The following is a 21,015-nucleotide window of genomic DNA, read 5'->3' as shown; positions in this document are numbered from 1 at the left end:
TTTACAATTAGGAAGGTAAAAGTATGGGAATAAAGAGAAAGGGAGAGGACAAGAGAGAAGATTAAAAGGCTAAATAAATTAGGCTGCAAGCCACAAGGCCTAGCAACCAGATAGGCTAGTGCCTACTTAAGGCAGGGTTTGGAAGCGGCCTAGTTAGGCCAAGGAAGTCAGCCTAACTTACCCACATGACAATACAGAGTGCAAGCAGTCTGTGGTCTCAGGAGATCCTTCAGCACCAAGTTCAAGGCGGGAACTGCCTCCACAGGAAGTAACCAGCATACTTGAAGAGATAGTGTCTTTCGTCACTTCCCCTGGGTCCACCTCTAATTCAAGCGGACAAATGGCAGTCTCTACATTGATTTGGACTGCCCAAAGGGCAGTCCCTTCTTCTTGATTTGTTACTTATTGTCACGTGTTGGTAACTAAGGGAGGTGGGAATGACCTCATCTCAGGTAGGTAGAGTTTTGACTATAGAATGGACTAGAGCTAATTCTATTTACACATAGCATAGTAGTATTCCATCACCATCAGATACTACAATTTGTTCAGTCATTCCCCAATTGATGGATACCCCCATTTTCTCCAATTTTTTGCCACCACAAAGAGTGAAGCTATAAATATTTTTTGTGTTTTTTTTTTTTTACTTGTTTTTTTTTAAACCCTTAACTTCTGTGTATTGACTCCTAGGTGGAAGAGTGGTAAGGGTGGGCAATGGGGATCAAGTGACTTGCCCAGGGTCACACAGCTGGGAAGTGTCTGAGGCCAGATTTGAACCTAGGGCCTCCCATCTCTAAGCCTGACTCTCAATCCACTGAGCTATCCAGCTGCCCCTATAAATATTTTTTGTACAAACATTTTTATCATCTCTTTGGGGTACAGTTTTTTTCATTGTGGTTTTTAGAAAATTTGGTAATTTTTTAAAATCCTCTCTTGATCTACTTTTCAGGCTTAGAAATTTTTTTTTGAATTTGGTAGTTTATATTTTATTTTTATAACCTTTTGATTTTTTTCCTAATATTTCTTGCTGGCTGTTGTAGTTACTGAATTTTTTTGGAGGTCTAATCTAGTTTTCAGGGAGATTGTCTTGGTTAAAGTTTACCACTTTTTTCTTTGAAGCTGTTTTCCAGTTTTTTTCTTCCAGACTTTAATTTTTTATTTCTTACCTTATTTCTTTTAGGTACTCATGTAATCCTTGAGGAAATCATAGTTTCCTTTTACTTTCTGTTTATAGTTGTTATAGAGTTACTTGTTTTGAAGGTCTCAAGATTTACAATAATTTTTGATACTGGTCAGTGTTTTCTTTGCTCATTTCTTCAACCTTGATTCCTGAATTGGGGCTTTGTGTTAGGCCTAGGCTCTTCCACCTTTTACGCTTTTGCATATATTGAGGTTTTTGGTTTGGCTCTGGATCTTCTGGATTCTTGAACTGACTTCGCCTTCATGACATTTATCACCCTACCTTCTCTTTCCCCCTTAGATCTTTGAGATTTAGAGTCCTGGATCTTCTGTATCTTCTCCTGTATGTTAGGTTGGAAAGTTAGGTTCCTCAAAGTCCTTGGATGCTTGGGCTGTCTTCAAATGAGTGCTGCTGCTGGGACACTTCAAAGAATCTCATTCTGTGGTTTTCTGACCATTCTGGGCCTTTCTTATGAGGCTTTCCTGCTACATCTAGACAGTCTTCCAGGCTACACAATGCTCTGGCTGATGTTGACTTTGCTGGTGGCTTTTTCCTTTGCTCTTGGACTTTTGGCTGACATGTGTGAATTTGGAGTGGGAAAAGTTACTTTAGTTTTACATTAGATTTCTCCCTTTTAAAAAAAAAACCCTTATCTTCCATCTAAAGAAGCAATACTATGTATTGGTTCCAAGGCAGAAGAGTAGTAAGGTCTAGGCATTGGGGGTTAAGTGAATTGCCCACCATCACAGAGCTAGTCTGAGGCTCTGTTTGAATTCAGGATCTCCCATCTCTAGGCCTGGCTGGCTCTTAATCCACTGAGTTGCCTTCTGCATTAGATTTCTTGATAGCTTTGTGATCTTATTAAAAAAAAATTATAGTTTTGCTAGTGTAGGCATGCAGGAACTGGGCAGTTTCCATCTTGGATTTGTAAGAGTTAAAACTAGATATTTAAGGTATGGTTGACAGAAATCAGATTAATGCGATTTCAAATTAAAATAGACCCAAGTCAGGATGACTTTTATGGAAGTTTATTTACAATTAGGAAGGTTGAAGGTAGGAAAATTGAGAGAGAGAAACTCTGGCCTGGACAGGTAAGAATTTAGAGGCCCCAGCAGAGGAGCACAGGGGTTAATTAAACAAGGCTTCTAGCCACAAGGCCTCCAATAAGAGAGGCCTCCTTGAGGCTAGAGCCTCCAGAAACGCCAAGGAAAGAGAGTCAGCCTAACTTACCCACACGTGACAATTCAAAGGGAAGCCTTCTGAGGTCTCATCAGAGATCCTTCAACACCAAGTTCAAAGCGCCAACTCCTCCACAGGAAGTTACCATCATATTTAAAGGATAGCATCTTTCGTCACTTCCTTGTATCCACCTCCAATTTCAAGTGGACAAATGGCAGCCTCAGTACTGTTTTGGACTGCCCAAAGGGCAGTCCCTTGTTTTTTGATTTGTTACTTACTATCACGTGTGGGTAACAGACCTTCCCCATCCCACTTAATTCTAAGTTGGGTGGGGTGATATTGTTTCTGATGGCTAGAGTCTAAACAATGAATGGGGATGAGCTAATTCCATTTACACAGTTTCTAAATAGAAATTAAAATATATGCACACTTGTGATCTTATTTTTTATTTGACATTGTTCTTTCCTATTGATACTTTAAATTTTTGATTGTCATCATAATTGCTTAATTTACATAGTTCGTTAAACTTTCCAAAGTGTTATCTTCAAAACAACCCCGTTAAGCAGATACTAATTTCATTTTATAAATGAGAAAATTAAGGTCCTGAGTACTTAAATTATTTGCATAAAGTCACATTTTTTTGCCTATTACATATTTGATATATTATTTGGCTCGGGTCTCCTGACTCCTCATTTCTTCAGCTATACCATTGTGCTTGTTATCCCTCTTTGTTTTTTTTTTTTTTAATCTGAAAATTCTGATAAGCAACCCATCTAGGCTTACATTAAAGTTATTGGTCAAAATTTTGAAAAGACAATGACAGATTCCTGGGGCAGGCCACTAAAGATCTCTGCTTTGTCACTAATGACTGCTCTTTGGATCTGGTAATTCAAATAGTTCTCAATTCACTTGACTATATTGTCATCTAGTCTACTTCTTTTGAGTCTTTACAAGTGTTTGAGAAATTTCGTCATGTATCTTGTGGAAATTAAGGTAAGTCAAACTCTTGATATATCAGTCTAGTGATCCCATCAAAAAGGAAATGAGCTTAGTCTGGTATGACCTATTTGGTGAAACTGTTGACCCCTTTACTGATGATTTTGCTTATTTAGTGAGTTTTTGCTTTGTGTAACGTTGTTCTGTAAGATTTAAATTAATGTATAATACTCCAAGTATTATATTTTATAAAATTTATTAACAATCACTTGAAGTAAAAGGAATAAAAAGGAAATATAAGTATAAAAATGTAATTATCTAACAAAAATAAGACCACGTGAGTAAATTCTCCTGCCTGCTCAAAAAGCTGGCTGGCAGCAGCTACCATTAACAGGAAGAGAGAGAGAGGGAGAGGGAGAGGGAGAGAGAGAGAGAGAGAGAGAGAGAAAGAGAGAGGGAGAAGGAGAGGGAGAGGGGCAGGGCTACATAAAACTTATATCCTCCCTACATCAGCACAAAATGTGAGGAGGAAAGTGGGATGCTGGGGATTGGAGTTTGGGGAACAGATTCTAATTACACAATTCTCATTGCCAGTATATATGTATGTACATAGTCTTTTTTAAGGGAAAAAAATTAAAGTTTTTTTTTTTTTTTAATAAAAATGCTTATACCTGCAAAGCTGTCTAGTCAGGACTCAGCATAGTTCCCTTCATATACTGAAGTGCCCGGAGTTGATCCCCCCAAAACAGTCTGAAGCCAGCAAGGCAAAATGCAAGGGGTCTTTGTTGTCTAGCTCAGTGGTTCCCAAACTTTTTTGGCCTCCCGCCCCCTTTCCAGAAAAAAATATTACTTAGTCCCCTGGAAACTAATTTTTAAAAAAATTTTAATAGCAATTAATAGGAAAGATAAATGCACCTGTGGCCATCACCACCTCCCTGGATCACTGTAGCACCCACCAGGGGGTGGTGGCGCCCACTTTAGGAATCACTGGTCTAGCTTAAGGCTAGGGACTAAAACCTTGTCTTGGACCCTGAGCTGTGCAGGAGCAGAATATTTAAGGATGAGCAGGCAGAGGGGGGGCCCAGATCTTGGGGGACAGGATGTCTGCAAGGTTGAAATTCCTGAAGATATGGGGATGTCTGCCAAGTGTGAGTTCCTGTAGATAAGGCTGTTTTATCATGCAAGGGTTAGGATCTGGAGACCAAAGGTCTGCAGGTCTGTGGACAAGCCTGTTTTACTATAATGTCATACAGGGGTCTGGATTTTTAATTCTGACCTTCTAGGTTCCACACTCTGCATAAGGCATGTAGAGAGCAGCTCTGAGTAGAGGCCTACTCAGCCCTGTGTAAATTGAATTAACTCATCCCCATTCATAGTTAAAACTCTAGCAACCAGAGATAATGTCACCCTCACCTCCCTTAGTGGGGAGGGGAGATGAGTTACCCACATGTGACAATAAGTAACAAATCAAGAACAAGGGACTGCCCTTGGGGCAGTCCAAAACCAGTATTGAGGCTGCCATTTGTCCACTTGAATTAGAGGTGGACCCCCAGGAAGTGACGAAAGATGCTATCTCTTTAAGTGTGATGGTAACTTCCTGTTGAGGCAGTTCCCAGCTTTGAACTTGGTGCTGAAGAATCTCAGCCGAGACCTCAGGCAGCTTCCCTCTGAATTGTCACGTGGGTAAGTTAGGCTGACTTCCTTGGGCCTACCTTGGCATTTCTAGACTGCCTCAAGCAGGCTTCTTAGCCTCTAATTGCTAAGGCCTTGTGGCTAGTAGCCTATTTAATTAATCTTTTAATTCTCACTTGGTTCAGACCTCTGCTGGTCCGGACCAGAGTTTCTCTCTCTCTCTTCTTACCTTCAACCTTCCTAATTGTAAATAAACTACCATAAAACCCATCCTGACTTGGGTCTATTTTAATTATGGAATTCAATCTAGATCTGATTGATTCCTGGTGACCACACCTTAAATATATATTTAATATCTAATTTTTCCTTGTTACAGCCCTGTCCCCCTTTCCTTAATTAGTGGCTTTTCTGACTATTTAATAGTTCTATGTTTTTCCAAAGTCGACAGGGGAATAGCTATACCAAACATATTGAAGACTTTATCTGGTGGAATGGGTGGAAGAGAATAATTTGTTCTAATAGGCATGAAGGTGGCCGAAGCAGCTGCTGTGGAGTTCTTAAGAGTGTGATCAGACTAAAAAGACACCAAGGTCCACTTTACCTTGGGTAGTTGCCATTTGTTCTTTACTTTTGTCTTACTACTGGAATTCTGATGACTGGAAGAGAGTGAGGCTGTTAACTGTGCAACTCAGCCTCACAAATCCAGTTCATGCACAAGCCCAGTCAACACCCTTGTGATGCTACAGTTCTCTTTGAAGGATGAACAACTTGCAAAAGTATCTCTATTACTTTGTTGACTTGCCCTGGTTCAGATAGCTAGTAAGTGAAACAGTTTCCTTGTGAAGATACAAAGATAAGGAGATTGGCATGCCCTCTATTTGACTTTCTAAGACCTTTGTAACCCAGCTTCTTCTTACACTTACTCCCCTCTACATACTCTGTAATCCAGTCATTGGCCTTTCATACCTGACCAGTGTTCTTTCTCTTCATTTCTGTCTCCTAAATTTCATGGCTTCCTTTAAAAGTCTCAACTGAAGGCCAGCCGTCTGCAAGATCTTTTCCCACATCTCCTTAGTCTTAGTCTTTTCTCAGAGACTACCATCAGTTTATCCTGTATTTTAGCTTGTTTATTTACGGTTGTTTTCATGTTTTCTCCTCCTTTAGACTTCTGAGTTTCTTGAGAACAGAGCCTTTTTTTTGGGGAGGAGTGGGTTTTTTTTTTAATCCCCAATGCTTGTAGTGCCTGGTATATAATGCAGGTGTTTAATAAATGCTGTTGACTGAAAGACTGTTATACATGTTAACTTGGAAAAAACACAGAACTATTAAAATAGTCAGAAAAACCAAGCCTTTAATCAGAAAAGAGATAGTGTCCACTATTGGGTCCTACCAGTATCTCTGAGAGGATCACTGCCCTAGATTATCCTCTGAGGAACAATAGAATTGGGGGAACTTATATACCTTCTGGAGAACTTGGTACAGCAAGTATTCATAGATGAACTGCAAGCAGGCCTGCAGCTGGGGTAATCAGGGAGTGGTCAACTATAACAAATACTAAGGAAAAGGTCAAACTAAGAGCTCCGCTTCCTGAGAGAGGACTTTAATACAGTGGGAGAAACTTCTAAAACAAATAAAGGTACTCAACGTTCGACTGTGTCTACTAATCTCACCCAAAATAGGTGTGTGCCTGGTACTGGGGTTTCTCAAAGGGCAGGGGTAAACTTGGGGTGTCCAGATTTTAAGTTGACATACATATATAATTCAACCACTAGAGAATGGGGCGGGGGAGAGAGAGAGAGAGAGAGAGAGCGCGAGAGAGCGCAAGAGTGCGTGAGAGAGAGAATGTATGTATGTATGTATATGTATTTTTTTCTTCCTCGCTCCATTTCATATTATGTAACCTCATTTCTTCTTTTATAAAATGAGGATAATATGCATACAAGTATCATCTGAGTAGCTACTTGTATAAGTAGATAACACAAGTCCAAAGATAGAAAATGAAGTAATACATGAAAATATTTTATAAATCATATATATAAATAAATGTGATCTCTTTTAGTAGGTATATATGACATTGTGAATGCATTATTAGAAATGGAAAATATACATAATAAATGCTGTGTATTAGGTCTGATTCATTTTCTTGCATTAGTTTCTGATGACAAGCAAAATTGATGTGATACTAGGAAAGAGCTTTGAAAGTAGTAAAATTTTAGCAAATATTTTGACTAGATCTTTGACTTTAAATGGAGGTTTGATATCTTACCCCACATTTTAACTGGTATTTTGCTAACAAGCTCCTAATTCCTTTTCTGAAATTAGCCAAAATTGTTGTTAGTTATCATCAGAGGAGGGCTTTTTGCTTTTTTAAAAAACAGAATTTCATTCTCTATACAAATCAGATAACTGTAAAGGTACTTTGAAGGACAATCATGGTATCAAACTCAGAATCTGCAGCCTCCTCAAGTTACCAAAGATACATGCATCATATATTCAATATGAGACTTTGCTGCAAGGTCTCACTCCCACGTGGGGAGCGCATGCTCTGTTCTTTATCTGGGCCTGAATGAAGACTGAGCTGTCCATTTACTTTGTAAATTATAAACTGTAGTCTCAGGAATTGTTTAGAAGATAAAAAAGTGTTGTTTCTTTGAAGAATCAAGTAGCATTACTTGGACTTTATTCTTTGGTCATAAATTCAAGTGAATCTTTACTCTCTTGAAGTACCACAAATAAAAGGTAGAAAACTTAATGAAAAAAGAAGTTTGCTGTATCATTTTTCAACCGGCTTTCCCCCCTTTTTCTGAAACCTGGAAGGCTGGCAAGGCCAGAATTAGCTTTACAGATGGCATTTGGCAGTGTACCACTAAGCTCTCGTCTCTCAGCTTCTTTCTCCTGTCTGTCAATTACAATATCCAATGGCTGTGTAGAGATGGAGAAATGGACCGGCCACAGCTCATACGATGCTGTTAGGTTAGAGACGTCAGTGCTGCGCTACCCACGGCTGAGTCAGTGACTGTGAGAAAATGAACTGAATTAATATCTAGAGGGGGGTTGCGTCTCTGAACATTAGGCAGCCTAAATAACTGAAACAGGATTATTGTACTTGGAAGGCAAAGAAGCGGTAGAAAAGGTAGAGGAGTTGGATGTATGTGATAGGAATAAGATTATTTTGAATGATTCAAAGGAATCTTAAGAAGATAATGGAAATATCAAGTGTGCTAAACTTTGCTAGTAATGCTCAAGGATGCTGACCTGGCTTTCACTGCTGCATTGTTTGAAAGAGCAGAGCTCCTTTGTGCTCTCATTTCAAAAATTTTTCCTTGCTTTTGTGTGTCTTCTTTGGCATGTTCAACCGGAAGGTGTGTATTCATTTATTTATTACATGATAATCTCTGGGGCTTAGTAAGAGATAAACAGGGAAAAATCCCCCCCCCCCAATATTTTATTTTGATCACTGAAATTTTTGAATGCCAAAGGTCATTCTTGCTTTCACTAGTAGCAGATGATTTTTAAAATAACTAGCATGTTTTTTTTTTTATTTTCTCATGTGTTTTGGGTGGCTTTTTGTTTAAAAATCTTAGTGGAATCTTGCTGTAACTTGAGAATATTAGGTTTGATAATCTTTCTGTATGAACACCATCAACAATTATTTAAGAAAGAGATTGAAATTGAAATTTGTTTTTGCTGCATCTTTAAAAAAATCAAACTGGTGAGAATAAAGTAAATGAAATAATTTCTAAGGAGCAAAAGTTAAACAGTCCTTTTAAGCATTTTCAATCAGTATAACCAATTATTAGTTAAAATAATGCTGTGCTTAATTAAAGAATAGAAATTGTTGATCAGGTGATTTGGTAATTGTCAATATGAAACAAAAAGTAATTATGTGTAATTTTTTTAAGCTTGCACAAATTCAGAGATTGTAAATACAGTATTTCCAAATGAGGCAAGTTTTTTTACTGTCATGTGTTTGTTTTAGTAGACTGAGAAAATTTCTTCATTCAAAAACTAAAATAATTTAAAACTTTTTGGTTCATATTTACATCTTTGTTTTCTCTCATTCCTCTCTCATCTCTCAGTGACTACTATATTATCTGATTATTAATGTCGAAAGGGCTTCTTTGGTCTCATATTTTTATTTAAATCTTATGTTCTTGAATAATGTGTAAAAAATAGCCTTCCATGTAATAGAAGAAAGTATCAATGGCTATTCTCAAATTTGGAAGCATCTGTCAGTATCATGTTAACTGTTGAGGCTTGTGTCTTCTAGGGTCACCTGACCTTATGTATATTTGCAAACTTTTGTTAAGAATAATGTAACCAAATAAAACTAAAGATAAATTTTTCTTGCTTTTCTAAACTCTTCATTTAAAGTATTATATATTCTCGAATGTCTCATTTATCTGGATTTATGCTAGGAAAAGAACAAAACAAAGTGGGGATGTGGAGGGATGTTACAAATTTATTGGAAAGATGGCAAAAGCAAATATAAAACAGCTCCTCTTGGTTTTTTGAAGTTCATCTTAACTGTGGGCTTGATAACTTGTAATTTGGACAGACTCCTGAAGTCTAGAAGTCTCAACATTTCTTTGGTATTAGGGTCCACTTCAGTGATCATAGCGGAGCTGTCAGGAACAAACACAGTTAACCCCTCCTTTCTCTTCCTGCAATTTGATGGAGCTACCTCTCACAAATCCTCTCTGGTTCCTCTTTATCAGATGAATAACATATCCTGTGATCTTATTGCAGAGCTTCTTGCTGGGCATGTTCTTGTACTTGTTAATGTGGAAGTTGTGGCCCAGGAGGGCATAGTTCTTTTTGATGATAATTTTCTTCAGAGTCTTGGTCTGAATGTGATTCTTATTGGCTCTGGGGAGTGAAAAGAAATGACACTAGTTTTTGCCATTAATTTTATCCACCCAAACAATGCTTTTAGGTTTTTGTTTTAATTCTTTGGTACTTGGCAAAATACCAAAGGGCTAGCGACCCATAGGGAAAAAATGTGTTTTGTACCAGCCCTTTCTTTTTGTTCCCCTTTCTGGTTCATTTAAATTGTTCTTTGAGGGTGATGTATATTGCTGTAGAATTCTTAGATGCATGGTGAAAATAATTTGTAAAAGATAAAAGTTATCACTGGGGGAAATAGAAAAAAAAATTTTTTTTTGCTTCTTTGAGACTTTAATATTTTGATTATATTGATAGAATTTAATTTAATTTCCTTAATAACAAAAGTGAAATGGGTTTAACTAGTTTACTTCTAAGGGTCCTTTTAGTCCTGACAGTTTTATTTTGATAAAATCTGGTATTGACTTTGAATAATATGACCATTAAACAAATTTATTCTTCTCCAATCCCTACTCCCCCCTTCCCCAAATTAAATCTCTATAGGTTTATTTTGTTATAGGGAAAAATTCTTGCATAAAATTGCATTTGTTTTTTTAAAACTAGATTTAAATCAACCTTGGAATGATAATAGATGGTTGCCTTTTAAGATAATCATGTTGTATATTTATCTAATACAAAGGATTTTTACATCCATTCTTCTGCATTATCTATTCATTAATCCTGTAAGGGAATTAATTAATTCTCTGTAAGGGAAAATCTATTATCTCCATTTTAAAGAAGTTAATATTAAGGGTGAAATAGATTAAGAAGATGGTGCCTTAAGATGTCTTCCTAGTAAATGGTAAATCTGATACTCAAAACCCCAAGATTATATTATATTTATAAAATAACTTCAGTTCTCATTTTCTTTCCAAGAATGTTTATGTTTCTTTTGAAGTACACTTTTTTACATTGTAACTAAATAGTTACATACAACCTAACTACATAGTTAGGTTGAGGTTTGCTGGACATGTCACCTTGAATTGCATCTTGAAAGCTTATATATTCCATTTCCTCCTGTGGATTCTAGTGTGTGCAGAATTGTCTCTTATGAGTTTATTGTTTGTTATTGTAACTGTTAAATTTAAGTATCTCAGATATTGGAATTTACAATATAGGGTATTTTCTTACATCTGGAGGCATTCTTTGGAGAGAGAGAGAGAGTGTGTATGTGTGTATGTTTGTTTTCAGTAGTTTTGTGTGGCTTCCTGGTTGTTGTTGTTGTTTTCATTATGGCATGCAGATTTTTTTTTCAACTTGTATTTTTCTTGGAGACTTATAATCCTTAAATTGACTCTCTACAATTGTTTCTTTGAAATAAGTTTTACTTGTGTAGAGGTAAGTTGTCTTTCAATACTGTGTATTGGCTCCAAGGCAGAAGAGTGGTAAGGGTAGGCAATGGGGGTTAAGTGACTTGCCCAGGATCACACAGCTGGGAAGTGTCTGAGGCCAGATTTGAACCCAGGACCTCCTGACTCTAGGCTTGGCTCTTAATCCACAGAGCTACCCAGCTGCTACCCAGCTGCCCCCCCCAAGTTGTCTTTTAATGTTATTATTGACTTTTGTTTTTCTTCCAGATCGACCTTTGCTTTCATATTTTTGCTCTCCCAATCAGTTATTCTTTTTCTTTTTTCTTTTTTCTTTTTTTTTGCTTCTTTGAGACTTATCACCATGGATTCAGATTTTTCCTTTTTTGTTGATTATTTCTGCTGTATAGGTAATAAATTTTGCTTTAACATTTTTTATTTCTTTTTAAATTAGTAATATCCTGTTGTGGTTCTGTGCTTTTGGGATATTCGGTTCTATGTCTCATCAGATGTTGGCTCATATTCTTTTGTTTTGAAATATTTGTTCAGAGATGTCTGGACTCTTTCACCTGATTTGGAGACCATAATCTCTTCTGTCATTAACATCTTCCTTGTTAATTTATATCTTCCCAAGTCATTTGATTTGCTTTTTCTCCTGAGATATTTTGGGTAATTTCAGTGTCTTAAATTTTTTTTTTTATTCTATCACTTAATTTTCTGATCCTCTTTGATGGCAATTTCCTCTGGGTCCTGGACCTTAAAGCTGTTTTACCCTCTGTTTCATGCTGGGTAATTGAGGTTTCACTTCCTTTAGTTCTTCTCTAAAGGGTGTTCTGGGGGAACAAACTGGCCTCAGCTGGACGCTGACTTTTTTCCCCACCTCAGGCTTAATGGAGTGTCACATAGCCATAACACTCATGTCCTGCTTTAGTTCTTTCTCTTCTTTAGTTCTCTAGCTGAGTTTTCATTCAGCACAAAGAGTGATGCTTGAGTAAGCTTCTGCTTTCTGACTTCCTGCTACTGGGATGGAGGGTGGCAGTAGAAATGAGTTGTATTGTAAGTCTGTTGGGGATTAGCTTGTGCAATTCTGCTGTTGGGTGTGTGGTTGGTGGAGGGGGGAAGGAGAGTGCTGAGAGAGTGTAGAGGAATTAATTTTCTTCAATGTTCATTACATTATTACCTTGTTTGGGTTCTTGGTCTATGGAGACAGTTGATTGCTTTTTGTGCATAATTCCTATTTTAGAGAGGTTCTCCATCTTTTTAGTCATTTATATAATTTATAAAAAAGGAATGGAGAATATATATACACATATATACTTCATTTATTTTTTATCATTAGTTCTTTGGAATTGTGGTTTGTTTTTATAAAAGATCAGAGTTCTTAAGTCAGTTAATTTTTTATAATACTGTATATAAATAATTATTTTACTGGTTCTATTCACTTGACTATATCAATTCATGCAAATCTTTCCAGATATCTCTGAAATTGTCCCTTTCATAATTTCTTATAGCATATTATTATTCTTTCATAGTCATATATCCGAACATTTTCCAATTGGTGGGGAGAAAAAACCCAAAAGGAATACTGTGAAGATATGAATTAAGATGAAAAAAACCAGCTGGGCAAGTTTAGTTTCAGGAAGATATGGCTTAATAATAGCAGTTTTAGTGAAAAAGACACAGCATTTAAAATATTTTCAGCATGCAGTGGTTTCCAGAAAATCTAATGTAATCGCAACTAATTAAATTGTTAATTAAAGTATATAGTGAAGACATTGAAGGTTAACATTATGTACTTGACTTGGGCTACATTCAGACCATTTACAGTATTTACTTCTAGGTGCCATATATTTATATTCTTATGGTCTTCAGTTGGAAGGAAAATCAGTCTTATTTGTGTACTGTGATAATTAGATTAAGTCTACACTGCCCCTCTTTAGATTTAATCACCAGAGGTGAGAACCCCTCTTAATTCTGGGAGGTCTATAACCCAGGTATGCTAGAGTGGATCTTGAATCAGAATCAACTGACTGCCCCCAGGCAGTACTATGAGAATCATCTATTGTGATTGGACATGCAAATTAGGAGGGAGGTACAGGAAGTGACACATAAATGACCACTTTAAAAAAAGGGATTTGAGTGAGTGAGGGGTTTTTGGTGGAAGAGAGCATCTGGTGAAGGACTGTCTCTGGTTCATGGAGGAATGTTGGAACTCTGATACTCTGGTGGGACCTCTGACTGCTTCCCTTTGAATTGTCAGGTGGGTAAGTTAGGCTGACTCTCTGTCTCTTCCCTTGAATTTCTGGAGGCTCTATCCTCAGGGAGGCCTCTCTAATTGTAAAAGGTCTTGTGGCTAGAAGTCTTGTTTAATTAACCTCTGCGCCCCTCTGCTGGGGCCTCTAAATTCTTACCTGGTCCAGGCCTCTAGTCGGGGCCAGAGTTTCTTCTCTCTCTCAATTTCCCTACCTTCAACCTTCCTAATTGTAAATAAACTTACTAAAAGTCAATTTTTACTTGAGATTATTCTTAATTAAGGATTGATAATAGTTCAATCCTCTGGTGACCATCTTTTAATATATTGAACCCATAAAACCCCTTTTTGCCCCTTACAGTACCTATTATAAAAAGTAGAGCTAGATTGAACAAGTAGGAGTTACATATAAGATGGCAGATTTTTGGCTTTGATGAAGAACTTTTACAATTAGAGATATCCAGAATTGGAATAGATTATCCTATAAGATCTTATTGAGTGTTTTGTCAGAAATGTAAACTTTTTCTTGAGCCTCTTCCTCTATTTCCTTTTTCTCTCTTCTTTATGGTCTGTAGTGTACTTTAAAAAAGATTTTATTTTTGTTTGTACTTCTCTTGATCTTTGTCCAGATGCTTTTCTCTTTGTGCTTCTTCCTTTTGGTTCTAGATTTCCTCATGCTACTATCTTGTCATTATAACTTGGAAGATATAAGAATTTTCTTTTCTTCCTTCCCTTTTAGCTTAAATATATTTTTATTACATTTTTAAGACATTAAGGTTGAGTGTATAAGTGTATGTAAACATTAACATGATGGATGTTTTTTGATGCTTTTAAAAGACATTGCCATCACTTCCCATCACTTCTTAATAGATCACCTTTTTTAAGAAGGAACAATACATTTGTTTGGCCTTTCTCTGCTAACAGGCATCTCTTTTGTTTCCACTTCTTTGCCTATAACAAAAAGAATTTCTGTAACTATTTTTTTACACGAAGTTCTTTTTATTCTTTGATCTCTTTGGATTTAGGTATTATACTAGTGATAATTCTGGGTAAAAGGATTTGTGTGGTTTTCTTGTCTTTGTGGTCATAATTGCAGATTGCTTTCCAAAATGGCTGGACCAATGTACAGTTCCACTAAGAATGTACCATTTCGCTTGTCTTCCTGCAGCTTTAGCAAGAGTTTGCCATTTTCTTCATTTATTGGCTTTGCCAATCTGATAGTCGACATTTATTAAGTACCAGCTATGTGCCAGGCATTGTGTTAAGGCCTTGGGCATGCAGAAAAAGGCAAAAGACAATCCCTGCCCTTAAGAAGTTCGGTTGACAATAAGCAAACAAATATGTACAAACTATGTATGTACATATAATAAATATGAAATAATTAAGAAAGGGAAGGCATGTCTCTAAATTGTTGGTGACTTGAAACTTTTTTATTTCATATAGCTCTTGAATGCTTTCCTTTCTTCTTTTAGGAATTGTCTTTTATCCTTTGAGCTTTTTTCTGTTGAGGAATGACTCGTATTCTTCTATATTTGAGTTAGTTCCTTAATGCATTTTGGACATTAGACTTTTATAAGAGATTTGCTGGAAATTAAAAAAAAATTAACTCTTGATTTTCTTTGCAAAAGAGCTTTTATTCTTTAAGAATTATTAATATTATTTCCTGTTATCCACTCCATCCTTTGGTTATTAACTCTTCCCCTAGCCATAGTTGCAAAAATATCTTTCCTTGCTGCTTTAATATGATTATGATGCTACCTTTTATATTTAGATTATGTATCCAATTAGAGGCTATAATGATATTTGGGCAAGCTTGATTTTGACCTAATTTCTTTCAGATTGTATTCCTTAAATTGGTTTTCGTGATGTTCTTCATATGTAAAACTGTCTCTTGTCCCTCATAGGCTATCCTCTATGCCTGGAATGCATTCTTTTATCTCTATTTTCTAGAGTTCCTTCTTTCCTTCAGAGCTATCTGAATCCTCCCTGTCTTCCTCAAGTTACCTTGTTTTTATTTTGTACATATTTATGTATGTACCTGCTTTTTTCCTCTGTATAAGCTCCTTGAAGGCAAGGACTATTTTGTTTTTGTCTTTGTATCCTCAGGACCTAGCCCAGTGCCTAGTGGTTAAGCACTTAATATGTGCTTCTTAATTGTGAATGTTGGCCATGTCTGATAATGTATGGCCTGATCTTGTACCTATAGTTCATAGCCTCTCTTTGAGAAAAGATGATATATTTGCTCTCATAATTGGTTGCAACATTCATCAGTTTTTATATTATTTCATTGTTATTTTCCTTTATGTTATTGTCATCATTTCATAAATTATTTTCTTCTTTCTTCATCTGGGGATCAGTTCACAAAGTCTTCCCAACTTCACTGATTTCGTCATAATCATCGTTTCTTATTGTAATCTTTAGTTACATTATTAGTATTACAGTTTAACTATTCCATAGTTGATGGGTGTCCACATTTCTACTTAGTTATTTGCTACCACATTTTTGCCCTTCCCTCTGTCTTTTACTTTCTTCAGATAATTCCCTGTAGTAGTTTTGCTTAATCAGTAGGTTGTTACAGTTAGGTGATTTCTAGTGTAATTCTACATTTTATGGTTGAATTAGTGCACAGCTCCATCCAAAGGGTATGAGTGTGCCTGTCTTAGTTTAGACCTTGCAACAATTAACATTTTTTATCCTTTGTCATCTTAGAAAAGCACACTTACTGACAATTTAAAAAATTTTGTTATATATATTTTTAACATGTAGATGCAATTTTTAATAATTGTTTTCTGATATTTTGATCTATCTTCTTCCCCCACCTCCAAGGTGGCAGGTAATATGATATAACATATACATGTCATCATACAAAACATATTTCCATGTTTATCATGTAAAAGAAGGAGTAAATATAGTGAAAAGTAACATAATTTAGTCTGAATTGAGACTGTTAGTTCCTTCTATATCCTTCTATATAAGTCTATATGGACTTAAATGACTTTTGCTAAGAATAGCCTATTTCTGGGGGCAGCAAGATTGCTCAGTGGATTGAGAGCCATGTCCAGAGATGGGAGGACCTGAGTTCAATCTGGCCTCAGATGCTTCCTAGCTGTGTGACCCTGGGCAAGTTACTTAACTCTCCATTGCCTAACCATTACTGTTCTTCAGATGGAAGTTAAGGGTTTAAAAAAAAAAAAAAGACTATTCCTGGATGGGGATTTTATTGTTCCTGAATTCTAAGCTGTAATTTAGAAATTCAGGTCCTATTCTCATATTATTGCTGAACTAGCTTTTTGCTTGTTAGTGTTGGATGAATTTTGGTGATATTAAATATTTAAGCCATTAAATATTACAGATTATGTTGAGAATATGCTGGATAATGAGAGGTCAGTTTTATGACTTAGAAAAGGAATTTTATTCTTGAATGACATAGCCTATTTTTCTGTGGAGCTAAAAAAGCGTTCAGGTGAACACCTAACAGAAAACATCGACACTTTCCTTTTGTAAAATCAAGATACATTTTAATATACTGGGTACTCACCATACTTTAAGAAATGTACTAAAGTATAAGAGGTACAGAGAAAATAGTCTAAAAATGAACAAAGGAGTTATGGATATGTGTTTTTTTTAACTTAAGAATAAAAAAATAGTTGTTGATTATAGTCTTAATATTTAAAAAATCAGTCTGAGAGGAAAAAACTTGAGAGAGACATCAGGATATCCCAGAGATCTGGGTAACAACCTTAGAAGTTTGTGCTGGATTATTACAGATCTCACCTGGAGAAAAAACAGTGTTCCTGGAAGTTTTAGAGGGACAGGTAATAAAATAAGCATTACTTCATGTTCTTGATAGTCACCCTAAAGAGAAAAGGAGAAAGATTGTAAATATAACAAATAAAATCTGTTACTCGATGCTTTAAAAGTCTGGCAGTTCTGATACTGCTGTTTTGCTGAAAACACAAATAATGGATTCCTAATTTGTGATCAGTTTTGCCAATGTGCGTAAGTTAAGAGTTAACTTTGGGATACAAAGAAAACAAAAATATAAACCCTTCCCTTAAACTCAAATTCTAAGGGGATAAATACCATGCAAACAACCGTATACAGTACACGCTCTATTGAGTAAAAATGGAAAGTAATCTTAGAGGGAAGGCTCTAACTATGGGAAGTTGGCGTGGGAAAGGTGAATAATCTTATAAAACCCAAATCCTAAAATATATACCCAAATAAATGATAAATCATATGCTTCCATTTGCAAATTCTTGCTCCTATAGTTCTTTCCTAAATTGGATAGTATTCTTTTTCATAAGTTCCTCAGAATTGTTCTGGATCATTCTATTGCTGTTAGTAGCAAAGTCTGTCACATTTGATTATTCCACAGTCTTCTTATTACTGTGTACAATGTTTTCCTGGTTCTGCTTATTTCATTCTGCATCAGTTCTTGTAGGTCTTTCCAGCTTTTTCTGAAATCATCTCACTGTCATATATCACAATTTGTTCAGCCACTCCCTAATTGAAGGACATCCTTTTAGTTTACAATTGTTTGCCACTACAAAGAGCAACTATAAATATTTTTGTAGAAACAGGTCCTTTCCCATTTTTAAAAATTTCTTCTTTAGGATACAGACCTAGTAGTGATATTTCTGAATCAAAGGATATACATTCTTTGATAGCCCTTTGGACATAATTCCAAGTTACCCTCCAGAATGATTGGATCTGATCACAACTTCACCAGTGTCCCAGTTTTGCTACATCCCCTCCAACATTTATCATTTTCCTTTATTGTCATATTGGCTAATCTGACTGAGAAGTGTGAAGGTGGTACCTCAAAGTTGTTTTAATTTGGAATTACAGAAATTTTGCATTGTCTTATATTCCTTCTTACTCTCTGCTTTTGATCTTTCTCACATTATGAGAAGGACCATGTACCTACCCTAGAGTTATTATTTTTTTTAACAACAAATGGATGCCCAGGGACTTGTAAAACTTAGGTATGCAGAAAACAATTTCTGGTATTGAGGCAGGGAGATCAAGGTATAATATAATAATCCAGATTTAAAAGAGATGCAGGCCTCCACCAGGGTAGCTTCAGCTTCGGAAGTGGAGAGAAAAGGGATACAGTAGAGATGTTAAGAAGCTAGAAACAGTGACATTTGTAAACATTGAGTATGTGAGGTGAATGCCAGTGAGAAGTTGAGGGAGGAGATTGTGAGCCTGGGTAATTGAAATGATGATAGATCCCTAGAATATAGTGAGGAAATTAGTAAGAAGGAAGGATTTTTGGGCAAAGATATGGTCAGTTATGTTTTGAACAAGTTGAATTGAGCTGCTTATGGAGAATTCTGTTTGTGATATGTTCAATAGGCATTTGCTTAGTTGGTAACAAATTGCATTAACTTTCTTAGCACCAAGGATACAAAGCTATAATAGGTCATGATAAAGCTCTTTGTATATTCAGATGGTTTACCATTTTTGTTGTGGAGATGGATTTACATGTAAAATAGTAATAATGCAGCATAGCATGGAAAGCCAGTCTCAAAGGAATAGTATTTAATCAATGGTCCTGTAGTAGTTGGAGATAAAGAATCATTTTTGTCTGGGCTGATTGGGAAAGATAAATAGAGCAGGATGGTGGGTTGTATCAGCTCAAGTGCTGAATGATGAGGGTGATTTTATATATATGTAAAAGAATAAACCACAATGCAAGAGACCATTTCTAATGCAGAATTTATAGGTTTTAGTGATTTGTGGTGTAGAGTGACAATGACTTGTCCAATGTTTATGATAGTTACAAAATTTGGCTTGATTTAGTGTTTTCTAATGAATTAATGAAGTAGTTAGTATTTTTAAATGTTCCCTTCAAGTACCAATTATAATGTTTGAGAATTAATATTCTAAAAACTTGTAAAGTGAGTATTTTTTCCTATAAAAGAAGACTTTTCAGTCAGTGACCGAAATAAAATTGCAAAACTCTTTACTACTACGTTAATATAAGCTTGGGTAGGACTGGAGTTGAAGCTATAAAACACATTGAAGTGGTCACTGATGCCAAGATAATAGACCAATTTAGGTAAATTGTCCCAGAAAAAAAAAACTTTCAGTAATTCATTTATAACTTCATATAATGGGATTCCAGGAAGTTATAAACCTAGAATTTCTGTATCTTATTTTTGAGAGACTCTGATATTTGCTGTCATTTTTATAGGTTTGAGATTGCAAGGCTGGCATGGGAGAAGATTTTTTTATCCTTCTGGGTTCCTTAACAACAATTAGGGTAAGCTGCCACTAGGTGAAGAGCTCTGGTTCTGCAGTGTTAGTCTTTACTGGACTATGATTAGTTGAAATGGATTAGCACATTTTCCTCCTTATTTGTGTCTTATACAGTATTATTTTCAGCATCAAATGAGATACTATATAGAGTGCTTTGCAAACTCCAGATCACTGAATACATGTTAGCGGTTTAGGATATTTTGGATCTCTGAGGCTTCTATCAGTGCACATCATAACCTCCCCAGGCTGCTTCATTCTGTGCAGTTCATGCCTGGGTTCTCCCATAGACCCTTCATGGAGGATCCATCTGTTTGGTAGGAGCAGTCCTCTATGTCTTTTTATAATTTATGTTTACTACTATAGCACTGGGACTCTTCATGTTATCTCTTTCACTCCAACTGGCTCATCTCCTTTTCTGATTATATATTATTACCTGTTATAGAAATAAGATTTTTGAATATAACACCACTTAATGCACTCTTTGCCTTTATTGACCCATGTCCCAGTGAACATGGTTGGCACTTGTTTTGATTGAACATTTTCACTGAACTTAATCGGCAGTACTTAAAGATTTAACTTTTTTTTTTAACTTTTTTTTTTTTTAATTTTAAACCCTTAACTTCTGTATATTGACTTATAGGTGGAAGATTGGTAAGGGTAGGCAATGGGGGTCAAGTGACTTGCCCAGGGTCACACAGCTGGGAAGTGTCTGAGGCCGGATTTGAACCTAGGACCTCCTGTCTCTAGGCCTGGCTCTCAATCCACTGAGCTACCCAGCTGCCCCAAAAAACTTTTGCATTAAAATGATCAGTTTCACACACAGAAAATGGGTTCTTAACAACAATAGTGATAATTGCTAGCATTTATATAGTGCTTTAAGGATTGCAAAGCACAACTATCCCTCTCATTTGATCTGACATAATGGGAGAATGAAAATTTAGTAGCATAAAGAATGATAGAAATTATTCTTCCATTGTCTTTGCTTGTTATTATCCTTTCTTTTGCTGCATCTTGAGTAAAAGGGTAAATAAAAGTTAAGGTATACCTACTCTTTGTCTTTTTTTTTTAAACATAGGTACACAGAGACTTTTGGTCTGATATGATATGAGGAAAATTATTGTTTCTAGTAAAAAACAGTAAGCCCCAACTCTCAACTAGAACTCACAACACCTGAATAGGTTAAATAGCTTTAAGTACTGCTGATTAAGTTCAAAAATAGCTTTTTTTGGGAAGGGTTAAATTAAATGAAAGAGTCCTCTCTATGGGCACATCTGCAGTCACAGGCCATAATTCATTACTAGAAAGCCAGAGGGACTTGGGGTGGATTTGTTCCCCGCCCCTGAGGCCATTCCTCACTTCACCCACCCCGTTGTCTAGCAGCA

The 21,015-nt window shown here is 36.1% G+C and overlaps 1 protein-coding gene and 1 pseudogene across 2 annotated transcripts in view; one reads left to right on the top strand and one right to left on the bottom strand.

Moving 5' to 3' along the window:
* Window positions 1-21,015, top strand: part of BTBD10 (BTB domain containing 10) — a 63,022-nt gene that overhangs the window by 11,944 nt on the left and 30,063 nt on the right. The window contains exon 1 of one of the 2 annotated variants that reach the window (XM_044680749.1): window positions 8,162-8,286. The exons of the other annotated variant lie outside the window; for it this stretch is intronic. Coding sequence (XP_044536684.1) covers window positions 8,162-8,286 — 125 coding nt within the window. Of the gene's footprint in view, window positions 1-8,161; window positions 8,287-21,015 lie in introns of those variants that run through there. 2 annotated transcript variants of the gene reach the window in all.
* The window catches only part of LOC123251731, a 13,871-nt pseudogene continuing 2,242 nt past the window's right edge, over window positions 9,387-21,015 (bottom strand).

The sequence above is a fragment of the Gracilinanus agilis genome, chromosome 6 (genome assembly GCF_016433145.1).
Source record: "Gracilinanus agilis isolate LMUSP501 chromosome 6, AgileGrace, whole genome shotgun sequence".
NCBI classification, from domain to species: domain Eukaryota; kingdom Metazoa; phylum Chordata; class Mammalia; order Didelphimorphia; family Didelphidae; genus Gracilinanus; species Gracilinanus agilis.
The sequence above is the reverse complement of the archived record's forward strand: the minus strand, read 5'-3'. Positions and strand labels throughout refer to the sequence as shown.